The 19164-nt window shown below is 28.0% G+C and overlaps 1 protein-coding gene across 2 annotated transcripts in view; it reads right to left on the bottom strand.

Moving 5' to 3' along the window:
- The window catches only part of LOC142324986 (cilia- and flagella-associated protein 43), a 109983-nt gene that overhangs the window by 20876 nt on the left and 69943 nt on the right, over positions 1 to 19164 (bottom strand). For both annotated transcript variants that reach the window (XM_075366198.1, XM_075366197.1), the window contains exons 14-20: positions 18999 to 19156; positions 16490 to 16739; positions 12331 to 12472; positions 9283 to 9368; positions 7497 to 7691; positions 2184 to 2330; positions 114 to 268 (exon numbers count right to left, since the gene is read on the bottom strand). In XM_075366198.1, coding sequence (XP_075222313.1) covers positions 114 to 268; positions 2184 to 2330; positions 7497 to 7691; positions 9283 to 9368; positions 12331 to 12472; positions 16490 to 16739; positions 18999 to 19156 — 1133 coding nt within the window. The remainder of the gene's footprint in view (positions 1 to 113; positions 269 to 2183; positions 2331 to 7496; positions 7692 to 9282; positions 9369 to 12330; positions 12473 to 16489; positions 16740 to 18998; positions 19157 to 19164) is intronic.

Raw genomic sequence — 19164 nt, forward strand, 5'->3', positions numbered from 1 at the left:
AGAGTAGATAAAATAACGTTCTATATCTGTACAAATAAAGATAAAAAATCATTTCTTTCTAAAAAACATTATTTCATAATAATTTGTTTTTATTTTGAAAAAAAATTGCTTACCTTATTTCAATTTCTGTGAAATCAAGTTTTAGAATGTCAAAAAATAACTTTCTTAAACGTAATTTTTTTAATATTTCTTGGTTCAATGCAGATTCTACATTCAACTTTAATAATAACAAGTCATATAAATCATCATCAAATTTTTTAATGGAGTCCTACAAAAAAGTTCATAGAAAATTAAGACTGAAAACATTTGGTTTAAATATTTTCTATTAATTACCCTAGATTAATTGTTAGTAATCCTATTATTTGAGTCATTAAGTCTCAAATATTTAAGTCATAATGTATAAAAAAGAAGGTTTATGAAAAATTTCTCTCAAGATGTAAATAAGAAACAGTTACTTCTTTCTTAGAAGTAGGGCTTTTGGTTTGACTAAACCTGTAAGATGTCAAATTTCATTATCAATGGTCAAATAAATGAATTTTTAAGAAATAAGTATCTACAGTTCAGTAATAATGTAAAGTTAATTTTTTAAAAAATGAATTCTTTTGTGAAAATAAACATAGGAAAAACTAAAGTAATGAAAATAAATGTTGAAGAGGATTTAGTGAAAAGTGAAGGAAGAATAAAAAAAGATATTTTGAGACTATGGTGACAGACGACTGGAAAGGTGCATCGGAAACGAAATAAAAGGAATGATATTAACGGCATAGGAAGCCTTCAGTAAGAAGAGAAAATTACTATGTGATAAAAGTTTGAACCTTAAGAGTTAGCCATACCTATGTGTGGGGTCTCTGGACTAATTTGGATTGAGGGTCCAGACTGAGGGTCTGAATTGAGGCTTTTAAGATGTCAATATGTAGAAGAAGGAGAAAGTAAAATGGAGATAAAGTGAGGAATGAACAAGAAATAAACAGGATTAAAAAAGAAAGAGCACTTATACAGGAAGTACACAAAAGAAGACATGCAGTTTGAGAAAATGGAATCTTGACAACTGCATGGAAAAATCAGTAGAAGAAGAAAACAAGTGAAGGAAAAGAAGGATGAAATTAATAGATGAGGTGAAGATTGGAAACTGCAAGAGGATGAAGAAGAAGGCTTGGGACAGGGATGGATAGGGACATCAAAGGCATAAGAGACCTAGTACGAGAGGATGATGCATTTTTCAATTGTTGTTTAATACACTGAAATAAAAATGAATATAACAGAAAATTATGAGTTAATGGTGAATCCCTGATGTGATTTGAAACACAGTGAAGTAATGCAAGCAGATCCTAATACTATGTGCCACCATAAACCTAAACTAACAAATCAATATTTTATTCTCTAAAATAAAAATATACAATTCTTCTGTACAATTACACGTAAGGCAATCACAATTATTTCTAAGTGACATGTCATTATTAATTTATGAATTAATTAATTCTGTTATACTGAATGAATGTTTGCAACATTTCAAATTACATTCATATTCAATGAACAAAAAAAAACACAAAGACTGTAATGTTTAAATCCAATATTTAAGCCAAACCAAGGCAGAAAAAAAAACAAAAAAATTAATTTAATTATTAAAAAATAATTATCAGTACATCACTCTAAAGAAAATGATTACTTTTATGGTTTTAAAAGGCTGATTAATAAAGATTCAATTCAAAATTTGAAAAGAACCTTATGGTTAGAAACAAATTGGAAAAATAACAAAATTAGCTTTGATGCAAACTTTAATATTTTCTTAATGACTTGGTTCCACATTTTTTTAGTCATCAAAATACTTGGTGCCTGGTATCAGAAGAACTTCCTTACAATTGGCAAAATCATATTTTACAACTGTAAACAAGTAGTTGAAATTTCATCTTTTGATAAGAATATATAAATGTAAAATTTAAATCTACCCTTAAAGGGTTTTAATTTTATTCAATAGAAAAAAAAAAATAGTGTTCTGCGAAAATTATTATTTTCATGGCTAAAATTACTATGTGAATAGATTGAGGATAGCTCTTTCCTACTTTTAGATCTGGGTGGCTAAAAAAAAGAAAGACTAGATGTTGAACTATCCCCATGTAACTTGATGCAATTCTTTATTCATAGAATATTGTAAATTAATAAATTAATAATTTATACTTATTAACCTCAATTGACTTTTTAATATTGTAATATTCTTGTTCCAGCATTTTATAGTAACGGTCTCTTTCTGAATTATGAAACTTAACTTTTTCTTCATAATCCCTGATAGCAATCAAATCTTGTTCATTAAAATTTTCAGGTTCTTTTTCTTCCTAAAAATTAAAAAGTAAGAAAAAATTATATAAAATTAATTTGCTTAAGTTATTAATTATTTGTAATTTATTTAAAATTTTAGTTTAAAGTATTTATAGATAACATACATAATCCTATCCTCTTTAATAAAATATTCTCTTTGATTCCTTAATATAGTCATATTTTTTTTTTAAATTTCCTTCGCCCATGATCTAAAATGCTTATGTCCAGTACTGATATTTAAAAATTTTGTGTAACTTTAATCTTGATGAGACTCATTTTATGGAGCATTTAAATCTCATGAAAGTGGAAAGAGCACACTAACATATCATATTTTAATGTTATTTTTCTTACTAATTGTATTTTTTGTACATCACAATATATATAACATAAATATTAAATAAAGCAGTTCAATTAACAAAAATATTTTTTAAAAATTGAAGTTTTATACTCAGAATTTCGTTTTTTTAAGCTGGTAGGCCATGTTTACTCCATTCCTTACAATGTGTTTTAGAGTTTATTTTTTATTAACTTCTAGGATTCGCTGTACTTTTTTTGTAAATCATTTTAGTTTTTGTACAAATTTTATTCTCTTTCTATATACTGTTTTGTTACATAACGGTTTCATTCCGTGAATTTTTTATAACGGATATGCTATTTAATAAATTCAAATTATATATGGTAATTATTAACGTATATATTAAAATCGTTTTAATAAAAACTTACCTTAAAGACTTTTAGTTCTTTTGCACATGCTCACGAGTTTTTTTTTCTTTAGTTGCTACTTTATCTGAGCATATTCAAGAATAAAACAACTTTAAAAAACTGAAAATAATTAAATTAAATAATTGCTTAATTTTAGTAATTTTCATTATTAGTTGTTACGAGTAATTTTTCACGAGTATGATATTTAAATTTATTATTGCAAACTTCTAATATTGTTATATCTTCTTTATTAAAGAAAATGGAATTTTAATCTTTAATTTGATTTGCACAATTATGTTTTTATTTGATTTAAAATAATATTTATACGGTAGTAAATAAATAAAAAAAAATTCAGTGATTTTTATTCTAAGTTATGGTTGTATGTAATCAAGTTTTAATGAAGTAAAATTTATCTCATTTTATTATTATTATTATTATTATTGCTTTTACGGCCAACATGTGACCACTTAGTCAATTTTAGTTAGATCTTTTCTGAGAAAAGCGTGTTATTTTACTCTTCCGAGCTGCCCAGTATTTCTTCATCCATTCAGATCTTGCTTTCTTTTCTTCATCTGTAAATACTCTCTTCCTTGTATTTTGTCGTTTGTCTGTCTTTTGTTTAAATATAATGTTTCTGTCTTTCAGCTTTGTAATTTTTGGTTCCGGTTTCCGGCTTTGTAATTTCCGGTTTTATTCTGTAGGTCAGTCAGGGAAATTCCCAGTTCTTTCATATCTTCTTTAATTTCTTTGATCCATCCTACCTTTAGTTTTTGGAACCAGAGCTTTCCAATGATACTTCTTGACAGTCTTGTTTCCGGTGTCCTTATGAGATGACCAAAGAAAGAGATTCTTTTTTCTGCATGGTATCAGTAACAGGCTCTATTTCTCGATACACCACCTCATTTGGTACAATCCACCATTGGCCTTCTTTTTGGTGTTTTTTATTGATACACGTTCTGACAATTCTCCTCTCTATTTTCAGAATTTTATCAATTTGGTTTTTTTGAGTGATTTTGAAAAGGGTCTCGCTTCCGTTGGTGACTTCTGGCTGAACTACAGTTTTATAATGTTTAAGTTTTGTTTTAGTCGAAAGGCATTTTTTGTTATATGTTGACCAAGTTAATTTTTGGGATTTAATCATTTTATTTGTCCTGTTTTGCCATGTCACATTTTCATTTAAATTATAAGTTATTATTTCCCCTAGATATTAAAATTGTTTTACTATTTTAATTTTCTGATTGTTTACCGTAATGTGCTCTATTACCAGAGGATCTATGGTCATTAGTTCAGTTTTCTCGAAAGAGATATGAAGCCCTTTCTTTTGTACTAGGTTTTGAAGGCTCATGATATGTGTTTTGGCTTCTTGAATATTATTTGCTAAAGAGCGAGGTCATCTGCAAATCCCAGGCAATTTAGTGTGATGGAGTTTTTCTTAGTACCCATTTTTATATTTTTGGGATTTATTTCATACCATTTTCTCATGACAAATTCGAGGGCGCAGTTAAAAAGGAGTGGTGAGAGGCCGTCTCCTTGCCTCAATCCAGTTTTTATGGAGAAGGGTCAAGAGAGTTCATCTCTGAATTTCACTCTGGACTGGGTATTGGTTAAAGTTATTTTTATCATTTATAAATTTATCATTTAATTTTATCATTTTATAAATTTAAAGTATCTTTAAATGTATCTCTTTTATTATACCATTTTAATGTAATTTTATATATTAATTTATTTATGTTATTTTTTTGATACATTTTACCATAAAGATTTAATGTTTATATAAATAAATGATATATTAATGAAGAAGTCCACACTGATTTATCAGCATTAATTCTCCCATAATTGAACATCTAGAAATTTGATCTAGTTATAATAAGAAAATAATATACGAAAATAATTAAGGGTCTTTAAGACAATCTTAAAATTCTCATAAATTCTTAAAGACGCTCTTTAAAAGAATTTTAAAGAGTCTTTAATTAAGAATCTTTAAGAGAATTATCTTTCGGAGAAGAACAAAAATTGTGCTGATTAAATACACCTAAGAAATTTAATTAATAGGTGTTGAAGCTAAAGCTAAGTATTTCCTCAATCAATTTTAAGAAGGTGAAACTGGATAAACAATATTTCAAAATTTTAATTTTTCTCCTTAAGTCACCTCTAATGGACTGAAACTGGATTAAAGAAGGAATTCATAGTATCAATATATTTTGATGTTTAATTTGTTAGTGGCTTTAATACAGTTCTACAGAAACTTCAATGATATCAGAAAAATATAGGTGTTTCTTTTTCAAACATCTCCAAAAGGGTAGAAAAGGATAAGCATGAATATACTTGTAACTCATCAAAAATAAAATAAAAGTGAACCACAGATGCTAACTACAAAATTTTCCTATTTGGAATTTTCCTCTAATCACCCTTAAGAAGATGAAAGTGGGTATAAAAAAGATGTCATACTGTGAAAATATTTTTTAAAAGCTGTGTAAACATGAATTACTGCAAAAGTACTATGTCTGTATATTATAAAAATAGGGAAATCCTTACTGATTTAACCATATTCTCATTCTTTAATAATTAGAAAACAAATTTGGTAAACATTTTCCTGAAGGGTTCTTAAGGAAATGTAAGGAAGAATTATTCTGATTTATACAGCCAAGCGGTAAGGTCTCACACTTAACAATTATTTAGTTGAATAAAGGATAATGGGTGTACAAAAATTATATAAATAGAGAAAAACACATCAGTTCATAGAATATCAGTACAGGTTAACTGAACTGTTAAGAATTCTGTCTCAGCATGTATACATGTTGCTAAATGCCTCTCAAGATCTACAATTGTAACTACATTCCATCTAATATTAAAGCTAAACTTTACAAAATCATAAGTTAATGATACAATGTTATATATACATATTACTTGTGAGTAAGATATAATGAAAAAATGTGTTTATGTGGTCATTATTAAAGCATCCAATTGAGTGAACACCTATGTAGAAATAACAGTATTTTTAATATAGATAGATATTTTTATATTATTTATAGATAGATATTTATTTTAATTAGATAGTTACTTCTAAATTAGTGTTTATTCATTCATTCTATATTTAGCTGTACTGAGTTTTATTATGCACTAGATTATTTAATTGTAACGCATAAACAACCAAAAAATTATTCATTGCTCAGTAACAGTATTAAAGGATGTTTACAACAAATTAATGCTCATAAATTTCATGATGATAAATTGCATTTATTACTAATTTACATAAGCTATATATTTGGAATAACATTTATGTTACAGATGCAATATACTTATGATGTTACTACAATTATACCTGATGTTACCAATTATAATGATGTAACCACAATACATATACCAGCACATCAAATGTTTATCTAGACAAAACTACAGCAATTTTCTATGTTGTTTATAAAATGGTTTGTTCATACATCTTAAAAATTGTATATACAAGTAATCAATATGATTTATCATCTTGTAAATACAAAAGTCTTAATAAAAAAAATAGATAATTTTTTTTTTATTCTATTGCCAAAGAAGCTTAAAGTTTGTGCTTGGGATATGGAAATTGAATTTTGTAGCTTATGAAAAGTACCATTCCTGACCAGGATTTGAACCTAGGGATCTCCAGATGAAAGGCTGTGACGGTACCCCTCTACATCAGAGAAGGCATTTAATGTTTATTGGTAATTTAATGTAATCGGCAATTTCTATTGCTGCTATGCAGTAGCTGCAATGCTATAAGATTTTACCAGATCTGTCTAGTAAACCAGTGTTCTCCATTTGGTAACATTATTTATTTAATACCACCCTTACTTTTAATACCTCTGTAACAGTAATTAATTCTGTTTTTTTTTTTTTTTTTAGAAGAAGATAAATAAACAGACCACCAAATTGAGGACTTACATACAAAGACATCTTTGCAAACTGAACATTTATTATTTGACATTCATGTCTTTGTATACAAGAAATGACAAAAACCATTAAAATTTTGTTGGTGATTATGAATAACAAGGATATTTATTCAGTTTTTTTGTCACATTTGTAAAATTGCACTAATTTTAATTACTATTCTTTTTTTGTAAATAATTTTTTTTCTTTGTAGCCATATGTAAATAAAAAAAGTGATGGTTTAATAGTAAAGAGTCAAATTAAGGTAAACTGCATGACACAAAAAAGCAAGGCCACTGACACACTAAAAATAGTTGCAGAAATGCATCTGTGTAAAAATAATCCAAAATGTCTAAAGTCTGTTTCCATAAAAATTTATGCAAACTACATCTTAAATCATTTAATCCTCAAAAATTTAACCTTTTTTTCCTTTTCTCAACAACAGATGCTGATACATAGAAGTTCTGAAGAAATAATAAATAAAGCAGTTACTAGTGGTAATTCTACAAACAAGGTAACAATTATTAAATTCATAAATTTAAAAAAATAAATAATACAGTAAATAAAACAAAAATATACCATACCATACAGGCAGGAGGTGGAATATCCTTTTTTAACTCATCTTCCCATCGTATTTCAAGTACACCATCCATCATTTCAATTAATGCAAGTTCTCTAAAATTATCAGCAGCTAGTAACCTTCTAATCCTTTCTTCTTCAGCAAGTCTCTCATCAATTAATCTTTGTTCACTTGGTGAAATATATGGCTTTGCTTTTACCTATAAACAGTTCTGTTTTTTCAATAGAAACTCTTTCTGAAATTAATATACTTAATCAATATATAATTATTTATCATAAGAGTGATTAGGTGAATTGGCACTATAACAAACAAATTTACTTTGAAACTAATCAGAAAAGTCAGACCTAATGTCAGCTTCCCCTTTAGCAGATAAAATATATAATTTTTAGAATCATTATATATGATTTTAAAAATAACTGTATCCTCACTACAGATACAGCTACTATTCTATTTCAGAAACAGCAGAGACTGACCCACACCCAGAGAACCCAAAGTGGTGAAGAAAAAAACCAACATTAGGGAAAAAAGTGAAGGTGAAAAATAATGATCTACCCAGCACCAGACAACAGTCCATCCAAAAGAAAACTGCTAGCCCGTAGCTGTCACCATTGGCTGAGGAATGACAATCCTACCTACAAAACCTCTGAAGATTGGGGACTTTTACCTAAGATGCAGTGAGTGTTACTGATCAATGATTTTGGCTAATTTAAATTAATATATGTTACAATTAAAACTTGCTTTTATTCCAGATAAAAATAAAACTACAAGAACTAATCAATCCTTACCAAAGCACACCCTTGGCTATTTTTTACTATTTTCAGAATTATGTGATGTCTGGAAGTATCCAACTGAACTATAAACTCTTCTGTTAAAACCCCAATGAAATATAAATTAACTTATTACTGGAAAGTAATAATAATTCTATGAATTAAATATTTGTTTCTGTCACTTTACCAGTTTATTATAGTTAGTAATAAATACTATAAATAAATATAGTAGTTTATTATAGTTGAACACTTATTATACTTTTTATGTATATGAATAATTCTTTTAATACAATTATTGAAAAGTAAATGCTTAAAAGTATGTGTTCATGATTTTGCAAAAATGGCCTCTGATGATTTGCTCATATATTTAAAATTTTGCTTTATTCAGATAATAAGTGTGAGATTACAATATTGAATAATAATGTGATTGATCTGTTCTCAACAGATTTACATAAGAATTTTAAACCTTATTGTTAATATGAATTTCTGAATGCTGTCACTCCCAGACTGTTGTCTACACTATTCTGGTTTATATACATAACTGGGACTCAATCTGCCATATTTAGGGTTTTATTTTTATTATTTTATAATATCATTGGCAAAATCTTTCTGAGAATAAATAAAACAATACTTTATAAATAATGAATTTGATTTTGATGAAGCAGACAATGAGTGTGTGATTTTGAAGATGACGCCTGAGTAGTTAAAGTGTTGATGATGATATTAACATTAGACTGTTTTGTACTGGCTGCAATGACAAACCGTGTGGAAAATAGATGATCAATTATTTCTTTAAATTTAAAAATTTTAAAACGATACATAATAAATTTTGTAATTAAAAAAAAACACTCAACTCAGTAGATATACATAACACTCTAAAAATTACTGATCAGAGAGTAAAGAATGAGTAATAAAGGAAAAACCTGTACAGATCATAAAATATAAATAATTTTTAAGACTGAAATAGCAATTTTGTATATTTATTCAACAAATATCGATTAAATATAAAAAAATCATTCATACCTCATAATTTTGTACAGTTACTAAATTCTCAGGAATTTCTTCAAAAGACCATTGTGGATCTACAGGTGGCGATTCTAAAGGAGGCCCTAAAAGAGAAAAGGAAACAACATTTACCAAACACAAGAAACAGATTTTGAAATTTTAATGGTTAACAATCTCATACTGATTGTGAAATTAATAGATGTACGAGATATATCAGGTCAATACATAATTTTACAATTCTTATCCCTGGAAATGCACTTTTGCTTTAGATTCAATATGCTAATATCAGAAAAATAATAGTTGGTTTGTCTGTGATATTTCTAATACTATAGGTTTTAAAGTACATTAGTAGATGTCACAGGGTATTCTTCTTTATTATTTTTAGTTTCAGTTGAAACTGTTGGTTTTTTTATTGGATAAGCTCTTGCCTGTTTAACCTAGTTACACCAATTGTCTAAAAAATGTTCAAATGTTATTAACCAACAGTATTTTTCGAAGGACTTCAAAGGACATGAGATGTCAAAAAAGTTAAGACTCTTTATACAAAGCTAACTATATTCATTTAATTTTTTTTTTCAATCTGCTATTACATATTTTACTAAAATTTATTTAGTACTGTTTATTCTGGTCATCATTCATCTTTGAATGAAATAATATATTTAAACCACACATAAACATATAGATGTTCAGTTTTTAACACTCAGTTACTTTTATTTCCTATTACAAACATATTCAAAAATCACATACTTAGCTGTCAATAATATTATCATGGGTTTATTACGTTTGTCTACTAAATGGCAGTTAACTTCAGAACCCTTATAGACCACAGTCATCATCTTATGACAACACAGTTTTATTAATGATTTTGTCTTTCATTTTTTTTTAAATTATGCAACACTTTTAGCAATAATATTAAAATTCAAGTACTGATTTTATAAGTGGGCCCAAATAAACAGTACCCTGAAAAATAAGATTTTTCTTAAATTGCAGACAATTGCCTACAAACCTTTTAAAAAAGAATATTCTTATTTATTGAAATTTACACTTATACCCAACCAAAGATTCTAAAAATGTGAAAGTTGTTCATATGAGACAGTTCTAGTTATTGTAGGTGTTAAATCAATTGATATCCTTGCGTCAGAACATAAGTTATGTTACACTGTGAAGAAGTTTACTGAACTGACTGCACAGCATAATCAGGAGATAGAGGAGCGTATTTGGCAAGACAGATGGGATGAGGCACGGTCTCTTTCCAGATGTAAGGGCATTTGGATTTGGAGTCACTGTGTGAATTTCTCCAAACTGGCATTTAACTCAGTTCCTTTCAAAGCATGGTGCACTTTGTGACAGGCTGGTTCAATTAGGCTTGACCGACTTGGGTCAATGATGATGCATATCATGTGCTGTATGTCTGCTCAAAATATTAGTTTAGGTGTGCAGAAGTGGTCAGGGAGCTTGAGGGTATTGGTTTGAATCTGGATCTGCAGGCTTGGAAAATTAGAGATGAGTGGCCTGAGTATAGTAACCTGGGTGGCTAGGGTCCCATTTCAGTGCTTTTCTGCTGGAATAGGCAAATTTGGCAATTGTAAACAGTTGTTGTTTGGTATGTTCGTGGTTTTATTGGTAATTCTGGTTGCTTTGGTATTTTAGGTCAAAAATGTGATGTGAACAACATTTAAGGGTATGAGATTAATATTTTATTATAGATAAATTTGTAAATTTTATTGGTTATTATTTTTTTTTAATTCAGTTTAGGTGAGTTAGAAAATATTTTTTGTTAGTTGATGGGTTTTAACACCGATGGAAATGTCTTTTGAGTCATTCCCATTGGTGCCATCCTGACAGAGGCCGTACTGATGATTTAAATATAATCAGGTACTGAGGTCTAGAAGATGACCACCAATCAAAAGCACATCAGGGCTAGGATAAAAGGGGGTGGTGTGGTGACTGGGATCATTACGAGGCAGTTGTCTTCTCCTATAGAGTCAGGATGGTCTCTAGTAAAAAATTTACTTAGAGAAATTAACAGCTAATTTCTTAAATACTAATGATGTGAGGGAAAGATGAAAATGAAGAAAAAGAAGAGAAGATTTTATAACTAAAACTTAATTAGTTGCAAAGAACTTTTACAGACAAATAAAGTAAATTTCTAATCATAGAAGCGATTGCAGAAATTTAAGCCACCCTTAATGCTTTTACCATTACATTGAAATGAGCTGTTATAACCTTCTAACCCATCATAAGACAAAGTAAAATACTCTCTGTAAAAATTAAATTCATCAGTAAAGATGTAATATGCAAGTAGAATAAAGTTATTCTATTTAATAAAGTTAAACGATAAAATTGCAAAAAAAATTATAAAACAGTGACACTGGACACAAGTCAAAGAAACAAGATATTTGTGTCTGTCATTCTATGAACTGATTGATTGACCTTTAAAAATAATGAATAGTGAATGTTAAAAATAATCTATAAGAGCCAATAAGGATCACTCAGTTCAACCTAATAATATTAAAAATTCATAAAAAGTTATATATTTGGAAAAACAATTTGTGGCATATAAATTTTCATCCTTTTAGAAGTACATTTCTTTCTTTTTTTCTTTTTCTGTTTAGCCTCTGGAATCACCGTAAGGTATTACTTCAGAGGATGAGTGAGAATGATATGTATGAGTGTAAATGAAGTGTATGTAGTCTTGTACAGTCTCAGGGGTAAACTGTTCCTAAGGTGTGTGGTTAATTGAAACCCAACCACCAAAGAACACCGGTATTCATGATCTAGTATTCAAATCTATGTAAAAGTAACCTTAGAACTCTCAACTTCAAAAACAGCTGATTTGCAATGACTACTAGACCAACCCAATGGGTTAGAAAAACCATTAATATCTTTACAATGTGGGTTAAAAAGTATATATTATAAACTGGGATATAATCTTTCTGTTTATTAGTACTATAATTAAAAAGCCTATTTTGGAGGTAGTATTAAAAATATTAAGTCATGTTAGAAAACAATGAGTCAATGTTTTTGTCTTTTTTATACCACATACTGCAACAAATGACAACTTACTTTTACAAGATGCTTCCATTTCATACAATATCACTCTTAATCTGTTGTTTCTTTGAATAACAGATTGTACTTCATATTCTTTTCTTTTAAACATTTCATCAAATTTTTTATTAAAATAATTCTGAAGTTCAACTTGTACAATCTAGAAAAGTAAATTATACATTAAATTTTATTAATATAAACTACCTAGTAAAGAATGTTGATTAATTTTATCATGAAAATACTTTCACAGGATCCCGCATCCTCAGTCATGACTGAATTCACTTAATTTAATTAAAGCACATATTAAATAAAGAATTAAAAATACTAAAATAAACCATACACGTAGTGTAAGGTTTGTTACATTACTGCAATATTGTAATAAAAATGATATATTAATCTATTTTATGAGTACTGCTTTCTTGTTACTGTTTTTATTAGACTGTCTCCCTCAAATACTGTTATAATTTATCAAATGAAACTTATTTTGCATTTATACACGTAATATATTTAATTTTTTCTAAATTTGTGTTAATATCAGAAATAGAATGTTTATTATTTATTAAATAGTCTGCCATATTAGAATGGTCTTTTATATCAATAAAATTAAAAATATAATTTAACAGTACAGAGGAATAGTATAAAACTTAAAAAGATTAATTTCATTAAAATAATAACATATATATATATATATATATTACATGTTAAGGTATACGTCGGTTAATTTTATTTTTATTAGATGTAATCTTAAATTATTTGCATAAGGTGTCTCTGGTCAACTACTTTACCTTTTGACAGAAATAGAATTTTAATCCCTTCTAGGGGGCTGGCTCAAGGATTGTAACTTAAATATTTTTAAATGGTAACACCTTTTGTATAATAGATAATTTAAAGGTCTTTAAAAGACTACAAAAATTGTATAGATAAAAAGTAGATACAATGTTTGTACCCAAAATGGCGGCAGCATAAGTTTAATAAATTTTTGTTTTTTTGTTTGTCTTTGTTCCAATTTAATGAGTAAATTAATATAAATACTGACACCTTATCATGCTGATCAGTTGATCACTGATGATCTCTTTACCATTGTTGCAAAATGAACCTTATTTCACAGCTGTGTAATATTCCACCTAGAGTGTTTTATTATAAGTATCTTATGAGAATTTATTATGATCGGCTGGCCAATTGATTTTGTCTATTTTTACCACATTTGATATTTACATCTTTTTTACTTTTTTTGTAATCGTTTTTTACTGAATAAACTTTTTCTGTGCTACTTGCTAACTTTGCTATCAACATGTCACTTAATGAACAGGAGAGGGTCACACTTTTAATGATGAGGAGCTTTGGTGATAAGAGTTAGATCATATAATGAAGTTTGTGAATTGTTCGATACAACATTTAATAATCATAACCTTATTTCATAAGGTACATTATCAAAAACCATCAAACAATTTGAAGAAACAGGGAGCATTAATAATAGGCAAAAACCAGGGAGGCTTAAAACTGCAACAATTAATAACAAATCGTTACAAATAATGCAAGAATTTATTGAAAATCCTGATTCCTAGACTCTAGCAGCAGTGCAAGAACATAACATTAGCCAAAGTTCAGTGATTTGAGCATTAAAAAATAAATATTTCAAACCCTTCACAATTCATCTGATGCAAGAACTTAATGAAGATGACTACGATATAAGACTTGAGTTTCAAAAAATATGATGAACGATATTTATGCAGATATAAGATTTATTAAACAACATAGTTTTTAGTGATGAGGCCACATTTTTTTTTTATTGGCAATGTAGATTGCCTTAATTGTCGATACTTGACTGATATTAATCCACACTGATATCGTGAGGCACATTATCAGTAACTAATCAAAGTAAAAGTATGAACAGGTATTGTTGGTGAACAGTTGATAGGGTTTACTGATCGAAATTTAAAGGCAATTAAATATGAAACTTTACTTCTCAACCATACCATTCCAAACATTAAAAATATTGTTGGCCCCAACTCCCAAAACATTTGGTTTCAACAAGGTAGTACACTCTGCCGCCATTTGATCTTCAGGTACATGAAATTTTAAATGCTTTTTTCCTGGAAGATGGATTCGTTGAAGGGGTCAAATAGAATGCCCAGTGAGATCACCCGACTTGTCAAAATTATTTTTTATGGGGCCGCTTAAAAAGTATTGTTTATCATAATAAGCATCAAGATATCAATGATTTACAAAATGAATTCGAGGATCAACACAAAATATCAATAGAGAATCATTGAATAATGCAGTATAATCCTTTTATAACCAACTCGTCACTGTCAAACAAACGTAAATAAGCAAATGTTATTGCTGAATAAATAATTTTCTTTTAAATAAAATTATTTGATAATATTTATTTAATTAATTTTTTATAAATATACTTATTTGCAATAACAGTTCCTAAAAAATTATCAATTTAAGTTTTTCCAAAATTCAAACTTTTTGGCTACTGACATCGTACCAATGTTTTTGTACAATTTTTCTTGTCTTAAAGAGACCTTTAAAATGATTTATCACACAAAGGGTGTAACCATTTAAAATTTGAGGTGTACAACCCCTGATCGACCCCCCCCCCCACAAGAGGGGATTAAAAGAATTTATTATTTTTTCATATTTCAACAAATCCCATACAATAGAATCAAAAAAATGTTTTTACTGCTTGTTTTTATAAATTCATAACTTAAATCTTGGGTAGAAAGAAATGTATGTTACATGGTTCGTTGGGTGCTGCCTGAATAAGATAAGATGTAAATGGAAGAAGCTTTAAAATTTCTCTACTGATGTAAACAAAAGGGCAATTAATTTTTAAACATTTTTTCATAAATAATAAAGCATGGATCTATCATAAATCAACTGAAAATAAAAATAAACTAATGCAGTGCCATTGTTCAGGAACTCTTTCAAGACTAAACTAAGACATACCGTGATGGCAAGCATTTTCTGTGATCAAAAAGGCCTCTTCCTGTTAGTAGAATTCAGTCAATCAGTGCAAAAATAAAAAACAGACTTATTATGAAACATTCTATTGACTTTGTTGCAAAATATAAAACTAACAACATACAGCCAATTGATAAGCAACACTGATTTGTTTCAGGACAAATTTCTACTGCAATTGAATATATCATACACTATTTGTAAAATTTGGCTGGGTAGTATTCAAGTAACCATCATACAGCCCTTATCTAGACTGCTTATTCAATCTTTTTCAAATAAAATTTTTAGGCAGCAATGATTTGGAAATGATGTTGAGTTCATAAATGACTGATAAAACTTAATAGAGATTTCTATAATGATAAATAAAATTAGTGACCGATATGATATGTTTGTAATTAAATGGAAGTATGTTAGAAAACAAAGGAAATACTACTGTTTGTAAAATTCTAAATAGCTTGTTTTTAATTTTTTTAAATTAAAATAAAATTATTTCAGCAAAGTATTTTCTTTTTAATTTTTGGATAACTCATAATTTTAGTTAGTAGGCATTTTCATAAGTTATGTAATTCAGAAGTGTACAAAAGAGAATGAGATCTTTTTTTCTGATTGGTGGATGCATTAAAGTTCATATTACTTTAATTATTATTATTAAAGGGGATTAAATTTAAAACTTAAATTTTAACATAAAACATTTCTTAAATAAAAATATTAATTTTTGCTTACTTTTATTGGTTCTTAGAAAAGTTAAATTAAGATTCATAAACTCTTACAAACAATACTGAATTTTTCACTTACTTTTTTAAGGGGTATTAGGAGGCTCATGTTTACCAAATAAGTATTTCACCTGTTAGGCTCATTGTGCAACCATTGGACAAGAAATAGAGTCCAAGTTGATCTACAGGCATCCTTCTATGAATGCATCTTATGAAAGTACTGGCATTCTCAATAAAGAGAAATTGAGAAGAGTCATATCTTTATCTGTGGAAACAATAATAAGGAAGAAAGGATCAAGAACATGAAAAAGGTAAAGAGATGAGGGTTGGGAAAGGACAATCTCCTCTCATAGATTAGTATAGTTTACAGTCTTGTCCAGAATCCAATCAGTATTTGTGTCTTATAAAAAATAGTTAATCATATAAAGAAAAGTTAATCATGTATATTAAATAACAGAAAATTTGTGTGATAAATAAATAAATTTACAAATACAAACATCAAAAATGTAAGAATCTGTATACGATCGAAATCGACTTAGATGCACCATTTGCACTTGTAATTCAGGTGGTATGTTGACATATTTATAACTTGCAGTACCAGAATATTCATATTTACGCAAAAATTTCAGATTTTCATCTAACTCTTCTGTATCGTCTGATGTATCTACCACATTTGACTTATCTCCATTATCTGTAAGATTTGTTGCATCTGCAACTTCCTTCTCCCCACTCTCAGCAACAGAAGGTCTAAAAACAATGTTATTTATAAATATAATACAAATAGATAACATATCTATCAGTAAAAAAAAATCTGAAACCTGACTTTAAAATTAAATTAAAGGATTATTTACATAAATAATTTAATACTCTTGATTGGTAAAAATATGAATTGCATGCAAATTTCTGTAATTGGTGACAGTAACATCAGGAAAGGATGTTAAGCAAAAGATTATTCCTAAAGGATCAGTGTTACATTCTCTAAGGAAAAGACATGTTGGACAATGTTGAAGTAGGTGGTTTCAGGAACAAATGCTTATTTTAAAAAAATCTGATGTGTCCAACACATTACTTCCTTGTACGCCTATTAAATTACATTTATACATTTATTTAAAATTAAAAGTACATAATATTTTATTTCATTAAAAACTTTTGATATTTTTTCTAATTTTTTTTTAATGAATTATTATTCATCATAATTTTTTTTTACAATCAGAGAAAAAAGGAGATGAAGTCTGATTCGAATCGATGTAACCTTCCTCTTGTTACATCCAAATATTTTATTAATATTTCTTATTAACGTTGTTTTATTATCAGATACTTATATGATCTACAAAAGAAAAATGGTTTGTGAGATCAGAAAAGACTCAACCTTAATTTTTGAATGAAAGAAGAAGAAGAAACTGTGAGGAGGAAATAGAAGGACTAATGTTAGTTATTAACTTGTTAATTTCAAGCTTGTGACACCAAGATGGTGGGAAAAATTTTAGGTTTAAAAGTTTCTTTAAAACCATAAAAATGAAAAATATTCTATGCAACTGAATCAATGCTAAAATTGCTGATTGTGTGCTGACTAATTAACAATATTAAGAACTTTTACTCCTGCGATTAATTGGAATTCATCAACCAATCACCCTAAGTGAGAATGATTTGTGTAATAAATTTTTGAGTTTACCTAATTGTATTCTACTTATTTTAAATGTATACACAGTTTGACTACAATAGTTGTATTTGATCTGTCTTTCAATTGCCTTGAGGTTTCAGCTCTCATAGGCAACCAGAAGAAACAAGACTGAGCAGATGAAAAACTGATAACTTGAGAATGTAATAAAAAATAGTATTTATTTAGAATTTCTAAGGATCAGTTATTTATCTTATTCTAATATAAATTATAATTTATGAGTGACAATTTGATTGTTTTATCTTATTTTGAAATAAAATAATGAGTGATTATGTTAATTATTAAGTAAATTCTTAAATTTAATAAAGATTATTTAAATTTAATAAAAAATAATTTGTTTTTTATAAACTTCATTAGACAATAATAAACAATATTGTATAAAAATTCTAACACTCTAACACCTGATCTTGATGAGATCAATCTTGTAAAAAGATCAGTTACATTCAAATTCCAATAAAAGTCATTTGTGTGTTGTGTGTTCTCTGATCATTTCAATATTTTTTTTACAGTTCTTACTGTATGAGTCTGAACATTATATATTCTTTACTTTCATTGTATCAATGTACCAAAAGGAGTAAATGACTCATAAATGCGCTATTTTTTTGTATGAGAATGGAATAATAAAATGAGAATAAGAAATGTGTTTAATTAAGACTGAATAAATATTTTAAAAAATACTTTAATGATGAACACATAATACCTCAATATAGTATACAGATTTATGATATGAGCCTATGGACAGTGTACCATCACTGATCTGCATACTGTCTTATTTCACGTAACATAATTAGAGTCAATAGAGAACATACTCAGAGATCCGTTATATAAAAACATCCTTACGTTGAACTGTGTAGCACAGAAATTTTCAACTGAATTGTAATCCATTTAACTAAATCAACACTAATTAACATGTTCATGGGATGATTGTTCATATTTTTATAAGCTTAACATTTTTTTTTAACCCACTGGGTTGGTCTAGTGGTCTTCACATGTCTTCACAAATCAGCTGATTTTGAAGTCGAGAGTTCCAACGTTCAAATCCTAGTAAAGGCAGTTAGTTACTTTTATATGGACTGAATACTAGAGCATGGATACTGCTGTTCTTTGGTGGTTGGGTTTCAATTAACTACACATCTCAGAAATGGTCGACCTGAGACTGTGCAAGACAACACTTTACTTACACTCATACACATCATCCTCATTTGTCCTCTGAAGTAATACTGAAGGTGATTCTCGGAGGCTAAACAGAAAAAAACTTAACATTTTTAGTTATTGATGATAAAAAAAAAAACAATGAATTTTTATTATGTTAAGAATAATATACCTACTTTACAGGCTCCCATGGATAAAATACATCTGATGTTGAAGATGACACAAATTTTGATTGAAATAAAGCTAATTTATCTTTCCATCTGTTTGAATCTAACAGTTCTTGACTCATAGGCACTTGGCCGAATGATTGTACTGAGAAACTTCCACTAATTGCCTAAAATA

This window comes from Lycorma delicatula, chromosome 5 (genome assembly GCF_047948215.1).
Source record: "Lycorma delicatula isolate Av1 chromosome 5, ASM4794821v1, whole genome shotgun sequence".
Classification (NCBI taxonomy): domain Eukaryota; kingdom Metazoa; phylum Arthropoda; class Insecta; order Hemiptera; family Fulgoridae; genus Lycorma; species Lycorma delicatula.